This window comes from Athene noctua, chromosome 15 (assembly GCF_965140245.1).
Source record: "Athene noctua chromosome 15, bAthNoc1.hap1.1, whole genome shotgun sequence".
Taxonomy (NCBI): Eukaryota; Metazoa; Chordata; class Aves; order Strigiformes; family Strigidae; genus Athene; species Athene noctua.
The window spans coordinates 9,484,810-9,502,303 of NC_134051.1; the positions used below are offsets into that span (position 1 = coordinate 9,484,810).

The 17,494-nt window shown below is 44.4% G+C and overlaps 1 protein-coding gene across 1 annotated transcript; it reads right to left on the minus strand.

Annotated features, from left to right (window-relative positions):
• Window positions 1–3,478: 3,478 nt before the first annotated feature.
• Window positions 3,479–11,157, minus strand: LOC141966760 (cytochrome P450 2K4-like). Its single transcript, XM_074919841.1, has 9 exons — window positions 10,957–11,157; window positions 8,556–8,718; window positions 8,200–8,349; window positions 7,767–7,927; window positions 6,335–6,508; window positions 5,667–5,808; window positions 4,938–5,125; window positions 4,297–4,438; window positions 3,479–3,904 (listed from the first exon to the last, which is right to left on the minus strand). Exons 1-9 carry the CDS (start codon window positions 11,152–11,154, stop codon window positions 3,717–3,719), a joined length of 1,506 nt encoding a protein of 501 aa, XP_074775942.1. The 5' UTR covers window positions 11,155–11,157; the 3' UTR covers window positions 3,479–3,716.
• Window positions 11,158–17,494: the final 6,337 nt, after the last annotated feature.

Sequence of the window (17,494 nt, forward strand, 5' to 3'; positions counted from 1 at the left end):
TAATCTGAAAGTCGGCATAGTTATGGTTAGCACAGTCCCAGAGCAAACGGCTGCTTGGTTGTACACTGGAGCTGCCTGCGTGGTGTGGAGATGTTATGGCACAACAGCTGCCCAGAAGCAGAAGAAGCAAGTATGTTGCAACATTTCTGAGATATTTTTTTTTTATTAGTTTCCAAGAAATGGGCTGGAGGCAACAGTTTCCCTCGGAGCATGCCTAGGATGACTCAACCCTGCCTGCTCAAGTGAGTGAAGAGGCAGAGGGGCTGTAAAGACAGGCAAGAAGGATCAGGGCTGGCACAGGATGCAGAATGTGGGCACTGCCATGAGAACTTGCGACGGCACATGCTCTGCGCCCTGTGAAAAATGTTTGTTCCTGCAGGGTTTTGTTTGACCGGCAGCACCCTGCAGTGCAGAAGTTACGTGTTCCTGCCTCTCTCCTGGTATTTCGTCCTTGCCCTGGGAGCTGCTGAAATCATAAAAAGGCCTTTCAGAAAGAGACTTAAATTATCTCTGAAAAGCTGGGGTGGAGGGGGGGACGTATTGGGTTTTTTTAAACCAGGCTCTGAGTGCAATGCATTAAAATGACAAAGGTAAGTCAAGCTCTTGCGATGACAAGAAATTCCTGTCTCAATAATGTGTCTGGTACGTGTTTCGCTCCGAAGCCGCGCTGCTACGTGCTCCCCTGCCTGAGCACACAGAGCTGAGCACAAACCACCTGCCAGGCGCTGACACCGCTCCGGGTGCATTCCTGGGGCAGCCAGGCCCCTCAGGGTGCTCACAGCCAGGTTGTCCTCGGTCCCTCGAGCCCACGTGGCAATCCCCTGCCACCGCATGTGAACCAGGTTGTTCTGGTGAGGACATGGAGTGTGGGCATCACCCACTGACCCCTAAGCACAGCCACTGTGCTGACGGTTAACCACCCCGGGGAGACCCAGCAAGTAAAGCATCAGCCCTGCATTCTTTGAATTAACTTAAATCCTCCAAAATGTCTGTGCCCTTCCTTGACCAGCAGTGCATCCAGGACTGCAGTCTCAGATAATTCCTGCTGGCTTTTACTGTGATGAATTCCTTTTAAACAAGGGCAGGAGCCACAGGAGGCCACATCAGAGAGTCATCCAGAGCCATGTCCTGTTTCAGACAGCAGTTGTGATTTTCTGGAGTTAGAAGTTCAGTTATTTCCTTTGAGCTGTTTGTGGCTGGGAACATTGCTCACTCTGCATTGCTAAACATGTCCTGGCTCCACGTTGCCCCGGGATCCCTGTGCTCACCTCTCCAGCGTGGGTGTATTAAAGGTGGTGCAGCCCAACTTTATCGGTTTGACCCAAAATCAACTTCGTCCTGCAACACCAGATAGTCAAACATCAACAGAGCAAAATATCGATTTATTAAGTAGGAGATATGGACAGGCTTGCAGTAGTTAGACTGCAGATAGAGCAACAGCAAAACAAATGTAAGCAAGTGTAGCAGCAAAGGCTTTCTTGTTACATAGCTTGTAAAGCAGACTCCGGAGATGTAACTAGAAGCTGGAGCTGGCCCCACGGTACAATGCACGTGCAAGTGCAATACCAGTACAAGGTACCATACAACTGTCAGAGTGCTGCCTTTAGCTGCATGAACTAAAGCTAGTGTGAAGAGTCAGTCTCTTGGCTAGAGAGTGCCCTACTTTGTAATCCCTTCATATTCTCTTCTTCCTTTCTTTCCTTCCATTTGCAGCACAGATCAGCTTTAGATGAAGCAACTTTACCTTTATGCTATAGATTCACCATAACTGCCCCCTCAGTCTCTGTAACTTTCTATTTCTCCCTTCTTTCTTTTCATCCTAACCTGCCTTTCCTGTCTCCAAACCAACACAAAAGCATCTTCAGTGACTCACTGCTCCCTAACCTGTATGTGGTTTCCCCCTGTTTCACGGCACATGAAGCAGCCTCCTCTCTCGTACCTGCACCACTATTCAGCTTTCACACACATATCACATGGGTGTAGCCTTGCAGGTACAGATAGTTGTTCCTACTCCTAATGTCTGCTACATGAAATAAATCAGTGGTTGTAGTAATCAAACAGCTGCTCTAGGCCAGCCACAGTCTCTGGGGTGTCACCAGCTTTCTACAGAGACCCCCATACAACAAGTTAATGGTACAGGGGAGCAACTTGGTAACAAAGCTTAACCTGCTTCTCCTTCCAGGTTCTATTACCAATTTTACATCTGTCTTCACAGTGACTACATTCAAAATCTGATTAGCCTTAACAGTGATTCAGGGTCTCTGCTGGCAGAATGTGAACGCTATCAGCTCTGGATTTGTAACTTTGGTTCCTACATAAGTGTCCAAAGGACTTTTTGCAAGCACCAAAATTTCACTTGAAGTTCTTACTGCGATGGCCCTGCTCCTGCTGTGTTCTGAGCACATATGACTTCCATGGGAACCTATGGCAGTGGTATTTGCTCAGCAGTGCAGGCTGATCTGTTACTCTGCCTCAAGACCTTGCTGCCTATCCCTGACACAAGGAATGTCTGGAGAGCAAGAGAGCTCGAAATGTCAGGGGTTGTGTATCTGGTGCAGAGCTGAAGACAGCACTATTTTCTAAAGAGTCGACACTCCATTTCCCGTCAAATGGAAAATATTGTCCCTATTCATCCCAACACACCTGATACATGAGATTGAAGTTTGAATTAGGAGCCTGTGGCTGATGGTTCACCCTGCAGTCAATGGAGAGTGAGCAATTCAGACCTTACAGCAGTTGAATCATCCACTGAAGGATCTTCTCTCTCTGTGGAGGGTAGAGAGGATCTAGAAAGCAACTATACAGCTCCTAAGGTGCAAGCAGAGAAGAGGGCTGAGCCTCTCTCAGCTCTCTGATGGGAGCATGGCTGCATCGCCCTCACACTGCCTTGGGCTTGCATCCAGCTTTAGCCATGCTGAGTCAGAAACTCTTCACTTTCTGTGGCTGGTCATTTTCTGCTAGTTTAGGGATCTAAGGTGGCCTAGTAAGGGATCAGGAAAATGCCAGAGACAGCACAAAGCGAGGAGAGGTAAGGGAGTGGTAGAAATGCCTTTCTTAGCAGAAGCAGAAAGCTTCTAGATTGGCCCCATCATAAACAGGCTCTTCGGCATAAAGTGCCTAATGTGAGTTGGAATGAACCCACTTCCCAAACCACTTGATGTTTTCTGATAACTGTCCCGTGTCTGGCTCTTGGCATCAGCCCATGTTACACCCTTGTGTCTGGGACTCTGTAATAAAGATAAGGCAGGTTGTATCGCACAATGGAAGCTCAGTCTGAGGCTCAGCTGAACAACCGTCCTGGGGAGATTTCTAGATCCATCAAGTGTCTGTTGTCTCTGGGCCACTGATAATCAGCTCTGCTATACAGCTTGAACTCTGGGCTGAGAAATTCCCTTGGAGGCTCTCAGAAGAGAGCCTCTGATGGTTACATCTATAGAGGAGGCTTGAAGCAATTTCATTCTTTCAAACAGCCCTGAAAACTGCATCTCTGATGTGCTGTTCCAGAAATGAATCACACTGTTTCTGAGAGCAGTGTCTGAAGGGTTTGCATGATGCAGACACTGCAAGCACTGTTGGAAAGAATGGCATAAATGAGAGAAAAATAGCAATGCCCAGTGTCTTACTTCCCCTAAAGCTCAGCTACAGACAGCTTTTCCCCATAACTAGACTTGCTTTCAAGCTTGAAGTGTTCACTACTCTAACTCCATGTCATCTGATCATTCACAGGGCACAGCACAAACCAGGTGAGGCATGGGGTTCAAGGTAAAGCCGACATCAGCAGTGAGATCTAGGTCTGACTTATCCACTCCTGGAGGGGGTTGGAAAACAAATCTACGGAGCAAGCCTGCAAAGAAGAGGAACAGCTCCATTTTGGCAAGTCCTTCTCCAATGCAAGCCCTTCGTCCTGAAAACAACAAGGAGAAAAATAAATTATCAGCACCATAACCATTAGTGTTGATGTCTGAGACCTTCTAAATTGGATGTACAGTCTGTAAGAACTGGCTGCTGAGGTAGGAAATTTTTCCTTCCTTCTCTCTGTGTGTTAGAGGTGCTACTGACTTGGTCTCAAACTACACAGAAGCCTGTAGGTATGTGAAATTATTCAGTGGCTGTGGGTAAATCAGTGTCTCCCAGATCCGCCAAAGAAGAGGTGGCTACCTACAGCAATGGTGGACAGGAGAAATGACCAGAAATCCCTTATCCTATGTTCTGTGTCCCTGATTTTAATTCTTTTCTGGAATCAGGGGAACCGTGCCATTAGCCCAGCCCCAGGTGGTGCACACAGCCCCCTCTCACCTATGGAGAATGGAATAAATGCCTCTCTCCTAATGAAGTTCCCATTGTCATCCAGGAAGTGGGAAGGGTTGAACTGATCCGGGGTTTTCCAGTGTAACTCATCATTCAGAGCAGAGGTCAGCAGCGGAATAATCTCTGTACCCTAAGAAGCATCAGAGAAACTCACAGTACCTGTTTGGAGCAGATCACTCTCCTAGTTGAGCCAGGCTGCTTGCTTTTTTCTAAAGTGAAGAGGTAACTAAGGCTGAGCCATGGCAAATAGAACTGGGGGACACTTCCCTGCCCCACTGTGACTCTGCCTGTTACCAGTAGCTGCTACTGACTTTTTGGACCACAAAACATTCCTTTCTTACAGAGTCTGATCTTTAAAGATGCTGAAGTAGAGGTTCCACATTTGACATAAGAGATTCAAACCAGTGTGATTTAGTTAAAGTCTCTAGTTTTTCTGGATTCAAACAGCTGTAACAGACCACAGTCCAGTGCACGTTTATGATAGCTGTCCTGGATCCAAGACAAAGGATCACATCATAGATTAAACCATGCATCACGGTGTCTTTAGATTTTTATATTTTTCTTCTTGTCTGCTTTAAACAAAACCATAAGGACTCTGTGCAGTGTAAGCTGCTAGCCTCAAAGCTCACCTTAGGAATCACATAGCCTTGGAAATTCACATCGGTAGGAGTTGATCGTGATACGCCCATTGGGACAATATTGGCAAACCTTTGTATTTCATGTATCACTGCATCTGTATAAGGCATTTTTTTCCGGTCCTCCAATTTAGGCAGCTCTCCTGGTTCAATGACATGGTTCATTTCTTCCTGAATCTTTCCTTGGAGGGAGGAAAGGATTAAGAAGCTGATAACCCTCTTATCTTGCAACTGGAATGGCCAAGATGAAGAAAAGACAAAACTTTGAGGGGTATTTGGGAGAGCAGAAGTGGGTAAGTCAAGGCATGGTGTGGCTCTTTCAGGTTTGTTGTTGAGCCAAGAGAGCTTGAATGGAGTCACTACAAGGCATCCCATGCCTGATTCTGATTACACACCTTTGTTACCCCATAACCTTCAACAGAAACCAGATCAGAATCAGCTCCTACGGAGACCTTTAGTGACGTAAGCCCATAGCCTGCAGGAGAATAATGATGGGGGAGCTTTACTGTAACTGTAGACTGACCCTTAGCCTCTCCCACTTGGCTGGGCTGCTTTATTGCAATCCAGCTGAATAAAATTCCTTTGTAAAGTCAACGGTTGTTATCTCTCCCAGAGTACTCAGAATAATTACTCTAGACAACACTGAATGAGTTCCACTCCCTTCCACGATCAAAGCCTTAAGCATGCAATAGTGTATTGTACAAGAGGACTTCTCAGCCTTACTCTGAATTTCTGGGTATTTCATCATCAGAAGAAGACCCCAGCGCACAGTTGTAGAAGTAGTCTCAGTCCCAGCAGCAAAGAGATCCAGGGTTGAAAACAATAGGTTTCCATTGTTGAACATAGTGTGGGTTTTCTTTGACTCCTTCAAAACATACAGGTAGTGGTCATAAGTTCTACAGCAAGTGATACCAATATGTGACTGTGTTGCCACCATTTTTATCTGCATTTTATCTTTTTGTGGCTCTATATGCTCTGGGAAAATAAATGTTTAGTATTTTAGCATTAGGGCCTATGCAGTATGGAATTTGTCTGGTCCCAAGCATATGTGCCATTCCCAGGTCTAGACGTTAGGTTAGCTGGAATTTAGTTACTACAATGAAGTTTATCACAGTACCATTCTTGCAGGAAGGTTTGGGATGATCACGTCCTTACGTGTGCTGAGTGGTACCTTATTTCACCCACATGGGACACCTTGACAACTAGAACCCTTTAACTAGCAGTTTCAGTGGAGCTATGGAGCAAGTACAGCACAGATCACTGTGAGCATGAGCTTTGATATATTCTGCTCACTGCAGTTCTGTTTCTAATCACTCCCAGTCCCTGACAGATGGTCAGTCCTAACAATAAGTCAGAGCTAAGAGAGACTCTGAGACTTAGCTTTAAAGTACCTGTTGTTGCTTCATCAGAAAGGCATCAACAAAGCCTGTTAAGTTATTTTCATTAAACTCTTCTTTGTGTTCCTGGAAGAGCTTCTGGAGAAAAGCATTCAGTTCACTGACATTTTGTAGCACCGTCTTGGAAGCTCCAGAGAGAAATCCAAGGGATGGGTAGAAATTATATAACTGTGGAGCAGGAGAAGTCTTACTGTTAATTGGCATTTTGAACATGTAGTGGTATCTCAAATCACACTGCTGGTCCCTTGTCCCATGCCCTGATATTTTCAGGCTGTAATTCCCCCACATTCGCTTGTACAGTCCAAGCAGCTATGAATTGCTGCAGAATAGAGTGTTATTATACCTCTGTGAGTATATTGTGAGTGAGTATTATACCTCTGCATGAGTCCTTGCCGTGTCTTTTGGGAGACTCATCAGCTTAATCTTCTCTAAGAGCTTCCAGCTGTGTAGGTGGTGGGACAGAGTGTCTCAGATATGAAAGATGGGAATGCAAGCGTTGTATTTATTCCAGGGAAAGCCCTCAGGTGTGCCACCTCCTGTAGCAGCAGAAGGCACCTGAACTGGCCACCTCCACAGACAGACAACATTGCTCTGTCAGCATGGTGCTTTCCAAGCCAATTAGCTTAGGCACAGCACCGAGCTAAGCCAACTACACTGGTGCTAGGAGCCGGACTGAGCACAGCATTGCATTATGTCATATGGACGTAGGTGCTGTCAGGAGAAAGGAGGGGTCTCACCCCCACCATCCCATGAGAGGTGTGCACATCTTCCAGGAGACCACTGGCTGCCCTGCCAGACAATTAAACAAACACCAGCTGTTAGCTGCTAGCTGGTGCCTTGTCCTGGGAGAGTGTCTGCACACAGCGTGTAACTCTGACCTGTGCTCGTGTGGTGCTTTTTGGGTTTAGCTAGTCTGGAATTACAGCCAGCTGCAGACCTCAGTGTGGCTCAGAAAGATGACTCGACTGGTGTTCAGAAGGGAACAGATTTATATCAGCTGTTAGTTTGCTAAGATTGAGTTTCAGTGGCCAAAATAAAAGAAAGTTTGTCAAACCTGGTTCTGGGGGAGGCACAGTTAAAACAGTTACTGAAGGTGTAATACAAGAAGGCAGATTTGAGATGGCATTTCAGGTTCCATCTCTGATATGAGAAACATATTGTGCTTCTGCTCTTCAGAGAGGGCAAAATAGTTCCTTTTGTGAAGACTCTTTTTTTTTCTTTCACTAATAAGCTTCACAGACTACTCACAGGGGCCTGGGCATCTGTGTGTGGTGGATACAGAACTGCAGATGTGTTCTGTACAGGCTGGCTGGCTGATAACGTTCTTGTTCTCAAGAAGCAAAATGTGGGAGGCCAAGAGAACAAACATGGGCAACTGGATATCCTCCAAGAAACTAAAAGCTAAAACATAAAATCAAGATCTTACCAGCACCATAGGGGAGCCCAACAGCTTAGTATTTTCATTTATCAGCTTCAGCAAAGTTAGAAATACAGGATCATCATATTCAAACCTCTCTCCAAACAATATAGAGCAGATGACATTGGATACAGCATTGTTGAGTATCATCTTCGTATCAAATGGTTTCCCTATATTTCAAGCAATGAAAACAAATGACAATGTAATTGTGCTCATTTCAATCTGGTTTCCTATGGAAATGTAGTCCTGAGCTCCCAAAGAAAAAACCCATTCACCACCCAGAATGCTTAGCGGGAACTCAGTTTCAATGTTTTAAGGCCTTGGTTCATCATATACTGAATTTTAACCATGAGATACCATTTGCTCAGAGTTAAACTTGCATTAATCTTTATTGTTCTGCTAGACATGTTTTCTGTCTCTGCATGAAAGTCTTGACACTCACCGTGATAGGATTCAAAATATCTGATAAGGGAATTTACTTCCTCCAGGATTCGGATCTCAACGGTTCTCCTTCCCATTCCAAAATCTCGCAGTGTGGACAAGGTGAATCTTCTCATAGTTTTCCACAGCTCTCCATGGCTGAATGCTATGCCTAAAATAAAGGTGGAACATCATTATGTTACCTGTGGTTAATAAACGTTTATAAATGTTAAACCAGTCATACACACTGGTACCAAAGGTGCTTGATACACTGTTGTAGAAACAAAAAGCAATCTCCAAGAGGATGTTACCCTCTGTTGTAAGTGTATAATGAACATAGACAAACTACAAAAACTTACAAACCAAAAGGTCACTTACCATTTCCTTGTGTCATTTTCCTAAATATAGGTATTTCTGCCCTCTCTCCAAATTCTTCAGCATGATTTAAAAGGGCATCCTTGATGGTTTCATACCCAGCCAGTACTACAGCTTTCCTGGGTCCAAAATGCACAGTGAAGACATTGCCGTATATCTTGGAGAGCTGTCAAGGTAAATAAATATGTTCATTCCAAACCAGATCTGGATCCAAACACTAGCACTAGCCACCCTAGGTGGTTTCTCACCTGAAAGGAGCCTCCTAGCCCTGCCTGAAGTCTCCAGGTGCTGCTGTAATGCAACTAATGAGCAACAGCTATCAGTTGCCAGCATCTCTGCTTGCACCCTGTTTGCACAACAAGGTGTCTGCTATCACTGCTCCTATCAGAGAAGTCAATACAATGCCATTGCATTCCTGTGGTGTTCTGCAGTAACAGGCCAGCCTAGTGATACTACCGTTGGGGGGCTGGTTAGAAAATGCTGTAGCAAGCAGGCCTGTTTATTTTAATGCTGTTGACCTGAGGCAAGCAGGCATGCACACATGTTTGAGGCTGAAGCCACAAACACTCCAAAAACAAAGCTAGACAATAACTCTTTCTTTCAGGACAGCACTTGTCTCTAATTATGGCAAGGTGGGTAGTGTTACAGTCATCGCAAAATTATTTGCTGGCCACCAGAAACTTGAATCCAACTAGGAAGCATATTCATGTAGATAATGTCACAGGAGCTCTAGGCTTTTATAGCAAATTAAATATGAATCATCTGTTACACAGAAGGGTGGCTTTGACAATCTAATCATTCACTCGGTATTTTAAACTTCATTTAAACACACTGCAAGCCATCCGCTCCAAATGTCTTCTTGTTTCCGATGAGCCTGGGTTACCATTTGCTATGCATTAGATACATTCTGAAAATTGAATTTCAGATTAGAAGCAGCTCCTGTTATTAAACCAGACAAATTGAATTTGTTTTCATCAAACGGTGGTTTGACGGCTTGGGAGATAACATTAACACTGGTTCTTTCATCCCCAGCAGCTCACAGAGTGTGTGGCAGAGCCAGAGGCAGGGAATCACAGCCACCTCCTAGCCCTCCTTGGGTCATTTCTTTGCATTAGTACTTCTTGGCATCAACCCTGTTTTTTCTCAACAACACAAGTATTGGATGTGGCAGGCCCAAAAGCCTAAAGAAAGCTGCTTGGCAAATTATAGGAAATTAGTCTGGTGCCTTCGCATGACATTTCTATCACAAAATCCCCCATTACAGCCAAAAATAGTTGCTCTTCCATACCAGCACCCTCAAACATACCTACGATCAGATGGGAGCTCAGGGCCAGAAGACCATCAAAACTGTGCTCTGCACTGTCCTCTACACTGTAAATCAAGGCAGATGAACACTGCATGACTGCTGTAGGAATTCTGTACTTTTGCAGCCCAGGATGCCCTTTCTTCTATGACTAACTGGAGAATTTCAGTGTTTGCACAGCCCCCTCACTGAGGCTCTTCAGGTGGCTGAAGGAGATCACTGGGGACTGGGTTTCCACCATCACAGTGTCGGGTGAGCACACACACAGGGTATGTGACAGGTCACTCACGGCACCTCAGCCGTCTCTACAGTAACCGAGAGAAAGCGGAATTCACAGTGCCTTGTCCCCACCTCCATGTGGGAACACAGCAGACATTTTCTGAAACAAACACTGCACATCGCTTTATAATATTGAAGTCTTATTCTTTCTCTTTTAGAAATAAAAGTATCCATGGAGCTGCAGAAGAAAAAGCAATTTGTTTACCTAGACATATAAAAGCCATACATCAAGCCTTAAATAGCCCTGGCCAGTGTGTTTGTGCAGGGGAAAGGCTGAGGAGGCAGAGTGGAGCGTTGCATAGCAGAGATACAATTAGCTTTGAAAACAAACGTGTATGTGACCGCGCTTCCTCCGCTGCGGGGATGATACCCTCCCTTCCTCCCTTCCTACCTAGGGAAATGGAGATGTGGGGGAGTGGGAGAGGCCTACCTGCAGTGAGACATCTCTTGATGGCAAATAGTTCTGATCTGTCAGCAGACCAGCGCAACTCGAGTCTTCTACCTGCAGCCTCTGAGGAGCTTGAAATACCAACAATATGGTGCTGATTGCAAGGGGGGTGGGGGTGTCTATGCTTGTGTGTGTATAAAGGAAGGAATTTGTTATTATATTTTATATATATATATATAAAAATATATTAAAAAATACACGTATGTGTGTATATACCTCTGAAGGTAAAGGCACTCTGCCAGCCCTCCAATATACCAAATACCTCATTTCTGCCCTCCACGCAATGCAAACGCAATCGCGTCTCCATTTCCCTAGTTGCATTTCTTGCTTCAGGAATTGCATGTTTTCCTCCTGCCTGCTCCCTCAGACCCTACCTCTGTCAGTGACTGGAACGGCTTTTTCAGGTCCACCACGTTCAAGTTTCCAATCAGAGGAAGAGGTCGCGGCCCAGGAGGCAAACTGCAAACCGACTTCTTCAAGCTGGTAAGAAAGTAAAGGAGAGCGACCAGCCCTGCTGCCACATAGAGCAGTGAGCTACAGCTCGTGTACTGCAGCAAGCTCTGTATGGCCATGTCTAGATCAAGGTGTGGGTATGAGCATCTTGGGGTCCCTTTATAGCCCTTCTGTTGTTGCCTGAACGCACCTTCTGGGGCAGTTGCTTTACACAGAGAAAAGGACTCTGACGTCTTGTTTACCTCCATTTAGACCAGATGTACTTTCTTTTCCTGCCAAAAAAAGCACCTTATTTTATTCTGAAACATGGATTATCTTAATCTGGAGCTCCTATTTCATCTACAACACTGGGGCAAGGTTTTTGTTTCCCAGTGAAAATCTGTGGTATGGGCATGTTGTGGGGCAGAATTAAGGGACCTGTGTTGGATTGCTCTCATGGTGCCAGATCACAGGACTCAGCTGGACCTCTCGTGATGCAATGAAGAAAGCAGGACACAGGAGGAAAAACTCACAATAATGCATGGCCCAGGGTGCAGCTGGCAAGCAAGTCTTCAGGGAAGACAGTGCTGTCCAAGGAGGAGTTGGAATAGTGGTGGCATGAAGATGTGTTAATTTGGGACTGCAGACAGGAGTAGGGCTACTTACAGGTGACAGCTCTGATTCTCTCTGCTTTCCTGCCACCCCAGGAAAATCATACCCTTGAGCAACACAGTGTTTTCATTGCTGACACTGTTATTGATCTTTGTCCCAGAAATCCTCTACCAACAATCCCCAAATGCCCCTGAAACCACTTTAGTCACTATTTTGCAGTTTACTGTCAAGAGGACTGTGTGCCTGGATGTCCGTCTCTATCTCTCAGTTTGGTGATGACTCTCTCCTGTCTGTCCTGCCTGTTTACAAGCAGATGCATACAATCCTCTAGGAGAAACCGTCCCCTCTAGGCCATCCTTCTGCCTAGACTGGGAAAGAAATCCCTGATCTTTGTAACCTGGAAGGAGCCAGGATCAAGCTCTGCAGCTGGCCAGGCAGAGGCTGGAGGCTGCCTGGGCAGCTCTTTTCAGAGGGGCTGCCAGCCAGGAGGAGCACCCAGCAACAGCTCTGGCACTCTGGGGTACTGAGTCACACACCGTGCCAGGGCAGGGTCCTGCAAGAGCCCGCGTGCCCAGGCGACAGCTCCCCAGGAGCCACCCGCACCCTTTGCACCCTTGGGGGATGATAACAATGCAGAAATAGTCATGAAAAGGAGGCCACAGTTTTAAATGATGAGTCTAGGGGAAGGAGCCAATTTGATGCTCTCTCACATATTCTCAGGTGGGGATATTTTGCTCCCCAGTTGCAGATTCTGACAGATTAATGGGCCATGCTGCTGTTCAACTGTTTACAAATCTTTAGTTTTAATAATCCTTTTGCTAGAATCCTCCAAGGCTCCCGGGTGCAGGCTCCACTGATGGAAAAATTAAGATTATTTAATAATAATAATAAAAGTACATTAGCTGAAGGCAAGGGCAATCAATAAACTCTAACTAGATTGACATGAAAAAGGTGCCTGTGCGTCTGCCTGTTCTCCAAGGCTGGTTATCAGGAGTGGAGTTTTACACAAGGGAGAATTACCCTGTGCAGAAGAGAACTAGGCAGGGTGGGCAAAGAAAGGAGAGCAATGGATGGTCGTATCTGTCTTAAGATTTGCTGCACAACTGTGATGTCTTGGTCTGCACCCTCTTCTTCCAGACATTTCTAAGAATATCTGTTCTGTCAGACTCTTCTCTGAGCAAATGGTGTGACCACTGGGACTCTCGAGACTTTACAAAATACAGCAAGAGTGAGGAAAAAACCTACATGGGTCCAGTTGGGTACCAGTGGAGGAAATGTATTGTTTCTATTTACATACAAACACCAGTTCTCTCTTGGAGTAGAACTGGCTACTGCTGTGGAAAGTGAGAGCACCTTCTCAAGGGCTTCCAGACTAAAGCTTCAGGTAGTACCTGGTGATAACACAGTGTGAAATCCTTTCTCCAGTCACGAGTCTATGGACTTGCAACCTGCTGGACTGATGCATGCACTTTGGGAAATGATGGATGAGTTCTCCAGTGGGAGGGCATCCCTGCAGTTTTAAAATACAACTAACATGATGTCCTCATCTCCATTTCTTCCTCACATACCTTGGCTTCCAGTATGCAGTCCTGAACACAGCCTACAACTGAGTTGTTGGCTTGCAGGTGAGGCATCCCACACATGACTGGGGAGAAAATGTTGCTCCCTGCTCACATGTCTGTCTTTCTACCAGTCCCAGCCAGAATCGATATCATCTTCAGGTAAGCAGACTTTGTGGGCACAGATTAGGGAAATAATCAGATCCTCCTAGAAAATAAGCCTGTACATTAAACAGCCACAGAGTCATCTAACTTCTGTGTGCTCATCTGGAGAACGACATATAATCTTCTAATGGGACATAGGTTAATAATGCTACAGTAACAGCAGGATAATGCAGAGAAAGAGCTGTTACAAGGCCATAATTCAGTCAATGAATTCTGATAACACAATAAACCATGAGGGTGAACACCAAGTATTTGTGTGCCTTGCAAGGCTCTGCCACTGATTTACAACCTCAAGAGATGCCTATCAGCCCGTGCATTGTTATCAGGGACATATAAAGCATGAGCACACCCTATTAAACATTAACATTTTTAAAGACTCAGATGTGTTAAAACTCAGGCTGCTCCTTGCTAATGGATTTCGCTCACCTTGACAAATGCCAGTGCAAGAAGAAATCAAAAGCTTTCCGACTGTGACCTCTTTCAATTTTTCATAATTATTGCATTGTTTTATTGGATTACACCTGCTTCTTCCCATCCGCAAATCAGTATTTCCTATTCATGTTAAGCATTTACCCCTTTTAGTCACAAATCATTCTCAGGAACTTTGTTGTTTTAAAAACCCTTCTTCTTGGACTGAATAGATGTCATTCCTTCATGGATCTTACTCAGTGACAAAATACATGGGAGATCCTGGGATCTGGTGCTGGTAATGTACTTTATAATATGCATATATGTAAAATATTTGCGGTAAAATCCATTGTGACTGTAGCCAGGAGCATGATCTTCCAGACTCCACACTTACACCAACAAGCCAAGGAAGTCTGACCTGGGAATTTAGTATTGAGGAGGTCAAGTTATGAAGAATGTGTTTTTAAAATATGACTGAACAAATGAAATGCCTCAATATAGCTCCAAGGATCTTTTTCTTCTGGGTTTCTAGTTTCACTCTATCTCAGTACAGTATTGCAGAAACTATATTAATCCAAGGGCAGTTTGGGGCATATCACACAGGATGATTAGCTGGTAGGTATCTACAGAGCCAGGGTCCCAACATCTTACTTTTGGGCCCCCTTTCTTGGTGCAGATAGAGATGTAGATTTAGATATCCCAGAATTGCAACTAGCACGCAAGAAAAAAAGTTTGCTTTGGCTTTCAGTGCAGTGTTACTATTTCTACCACGTTCCCCTCTAACCTGATGAGGCTTTGGCGCGGTCATAACAGAAAACGAGCTATCGTTCTGTACATCTTTGTAGAGCACATAACATATTAAGGCCCTGACCTTACTGGCATGAAACTATGATTTCCCTGTAAGTGCAAAACAATAATATTCCATTAATCATCTACAACAGAAATCCCCATTCCCCAGACTATTCTGGCAATATTCTGCATTTTTGCTTGTCTAGGAACCTGAATTAAAAGAGAGAAAAATGGTTTACAACAGCCCCTGTGGCAGTGATGTAGCAAGAGCCCTTATGTAAGAGCTGGCGGCGTGCTCGCCGCACGAGGGTGAGGCGTAGGAATGAGTGATCCTGGAAGGATGTTTCTCTGAGGTGTGTTCTGTGCCTGGGCTGGGAACAGCAGTCTCAAGGGCACAAATTCCAGTGTCTGAATGTGCTTGGTCTTGTTCAACTGATTAATTTCTTACAGCTATCCCAAGTCAAGCTACAAAATCCCCTAGTACTTTACTCAAAGCCTCTCAGAGCTTGTCAATAAATTATTTTCAAATTAACTACCTGATAATTTGAATCTGTAGGCTCTTAAAAGATGCAGCATGGTGACCAAGGGAAAACAATGAAAGTCCTGGACTCTACCCAGCCCATAAAAAGGAATAAAGGTTCTGCCCTGATGTATTACTCAGTTCAGTGCTTCCAAAAGTAACGCTAAGTGTGTAAAATCTCCTTTTGAAGGTACATTTGTACAACTGACAGATAAGCACCGATTGTGGAAGAAGTTTTCAGTGTGATATGAGAATGTTGTAAAAGAGCAAGCATTTAAAAAATGTTACTTTAGTCCATAATTAAGGACTCCTTAGTCCATAATTAATGACTAACAGCTCTGATGCAAGCAAAGCAATTTTTTTTTTAATCTATCAAGCTGTGTAACTTGAAAGAGGAAGATCCAAGATTTTCTTTAGTTTGGGGAGCCTTCTAATTTGAGCCTTCTAATTTTTGGAAAAGGCTCAGAACTCCAGACTAGAGATACTGTAAAACACTGGGTGCTTTTCAAATTATCTGATTTTTCTTCTACAATGGGCACCTTTTTTACTAAAACAGCTATTTCAGATTTCCCTGGTGCCCTGAAAGTCTCTCACTTCTTTGAAAGATAATATGTGAAAAGCATTTAATTCTCTGTTTGTGGCACTGCTCTTTGTGGCACTGTTTCTATTGAATTCTTTTGGAACTGGTTGGCTTAATCTGAAAATGAGGTGGGTTTTTTTTCTTCACACTGATTATCTAATGGGGGTTTCATTTGATCTCCTTGAGAAAAACACATACTAAACTGCTAAAGCACATGTATTAGATTCTAAGACAAACTGTACCTTTAAAGGAAACTCTAGAAGATACAACTAACATGCAATAAAAACATTAAGCAAGCATAATCAAACACTTGCTAGTACACCTGACCTGAATTTGGGTAACTACAAAATTTAAGACTCCAAAGGCAGACACTGAGTTAATTAATAGGTAATCAAAATATTTGGATATAATGTAATACAGCATATTGATATAGCCTTTGCATAGGATTGTCGCCGTCTGGGAATAATTCCACTGTGGGATCCCTGTATATCTTTTTCCTTTGATTTCTTCCTTCATCACATGAGGAATCAGCAAGACAGCTGCTGTGCCAGAAACTAAGGAACATAATTTGGGCAGTTTGATAAAATCAAGTGCCTTGATACTTTGGTTAAGCTTGTCAGATAAACCAAAGCTGCTTCTCTGCTGCTCAGTCCCCTGAGATCTGGGAGACAGTTTGCTGCAGGTATTTATGAAAGAGAAGTATCTCCCTTTTACTGTTAAGTGTTATAACGAAGTCAAGTGGAAAAGCGCTATTTACCGTATAATAAAAAACATCTATTGTTCATAGTGCTGAAAACATAGTAAGAAATAAAATCTTATATTTCAGGCTGTGTAAACCAGTTGCTTATGTAATAGAACACGGTGTAATTTTCCATTTACAATTTCAATACTGTAATAAGGAAGCAATCAAAGCATAAACAAAATGCACTTTAAATGGGGCAGCAGGTAATATTTTCATAATGGCTGTCCTTAACAATTGCATCTGTTGCTTTTTTTAAACAGCCTTGCATTCTTACTACTTATCTCAGTCATTTAATTAAAAGAAAATCAACTTAAAACAGATGAAAGACCATCTTAAACCAATTGCAGCTATGGGCAAAGAAGAAGAAAGACTCTAACAGCATAATCCACAGTTTGCACTTAGGTAGGTTAAATTAACCCCATTTCTCATCCTCCTTTCAGGATGAGATCTGAGGCTCTGCAGAGAGTATGCTGTAAACCTGTGGACAAAGGGGAAAGGGGTGTTTTTCTTCGTTATCTGTCTTGAGGACCTGGAAGTTCGCTATTTCCCAAGCACCTGCCAACAACCACTTGGTTTTACTGGCCTCATCGTTCCTGGCCTGATGGGATGCTCACCCATCGCTTGTAGGAAGCACAAAATAACTCGATGCTGTCCATCAGGTTGGTGCACGGCTGTTAAACTGAGAATTAACGAGGGATAAGCAATCACGTCGCTGCCGCCATGGGTGGCTGATGGCAGAGTTCACATCACTGCAGCAGGACAGGGATGGCTTTTCTGAAATCCTGAGGGGTTTCTAAGGAAAGTTGATAACGCCTCCCGAGGGTGCCTCAGCTCTGCGCGCTGATCCCCAGGGCTCCCGGATCGCACCGCCAGCCAGACCCGGCTCCTGAAAAATGTGGTTTTTGAGTCGTGCCTCAGTGTTCAGCAGTGCCGGGTGAGGAACTTGTTCTTTGAGGCGGAGGGCAAGGAGGACCCCGGCCTCAACCCCAGCCCTGACCATCAGCTCCTGGGCAGCAATGGGAGATGCTTGGATTAGGCTGGATCCTGTATAAACAGATTTTCTTACACCAGACTCTTGAGTTTTGCCCCTTCTCCCTTCCTTTCC

Coding starts and splice junctions, on each gene's coding strand:
- LOC141966760 (XM_074919841.1), bottom strand. CDS start 11,154: ATGGCCATACAGAGCTTGCTGCAGTACACGAGCTGTAGCTCACTGCTC. Junction 7,928..8,199: donor ATATTTTGAATCCTATCACG/GTGAGTGTCAAG, acceptor CTTGAAATATAG/GGAAACCATTTGATACGAAG. Junction 6,509..7,766: donor TGGGCTCCCCTATGGTGCTG/GTAAGATCTTGA, acceptor CCTGCTCCACAG/TTATATAATTTCTACCCATC.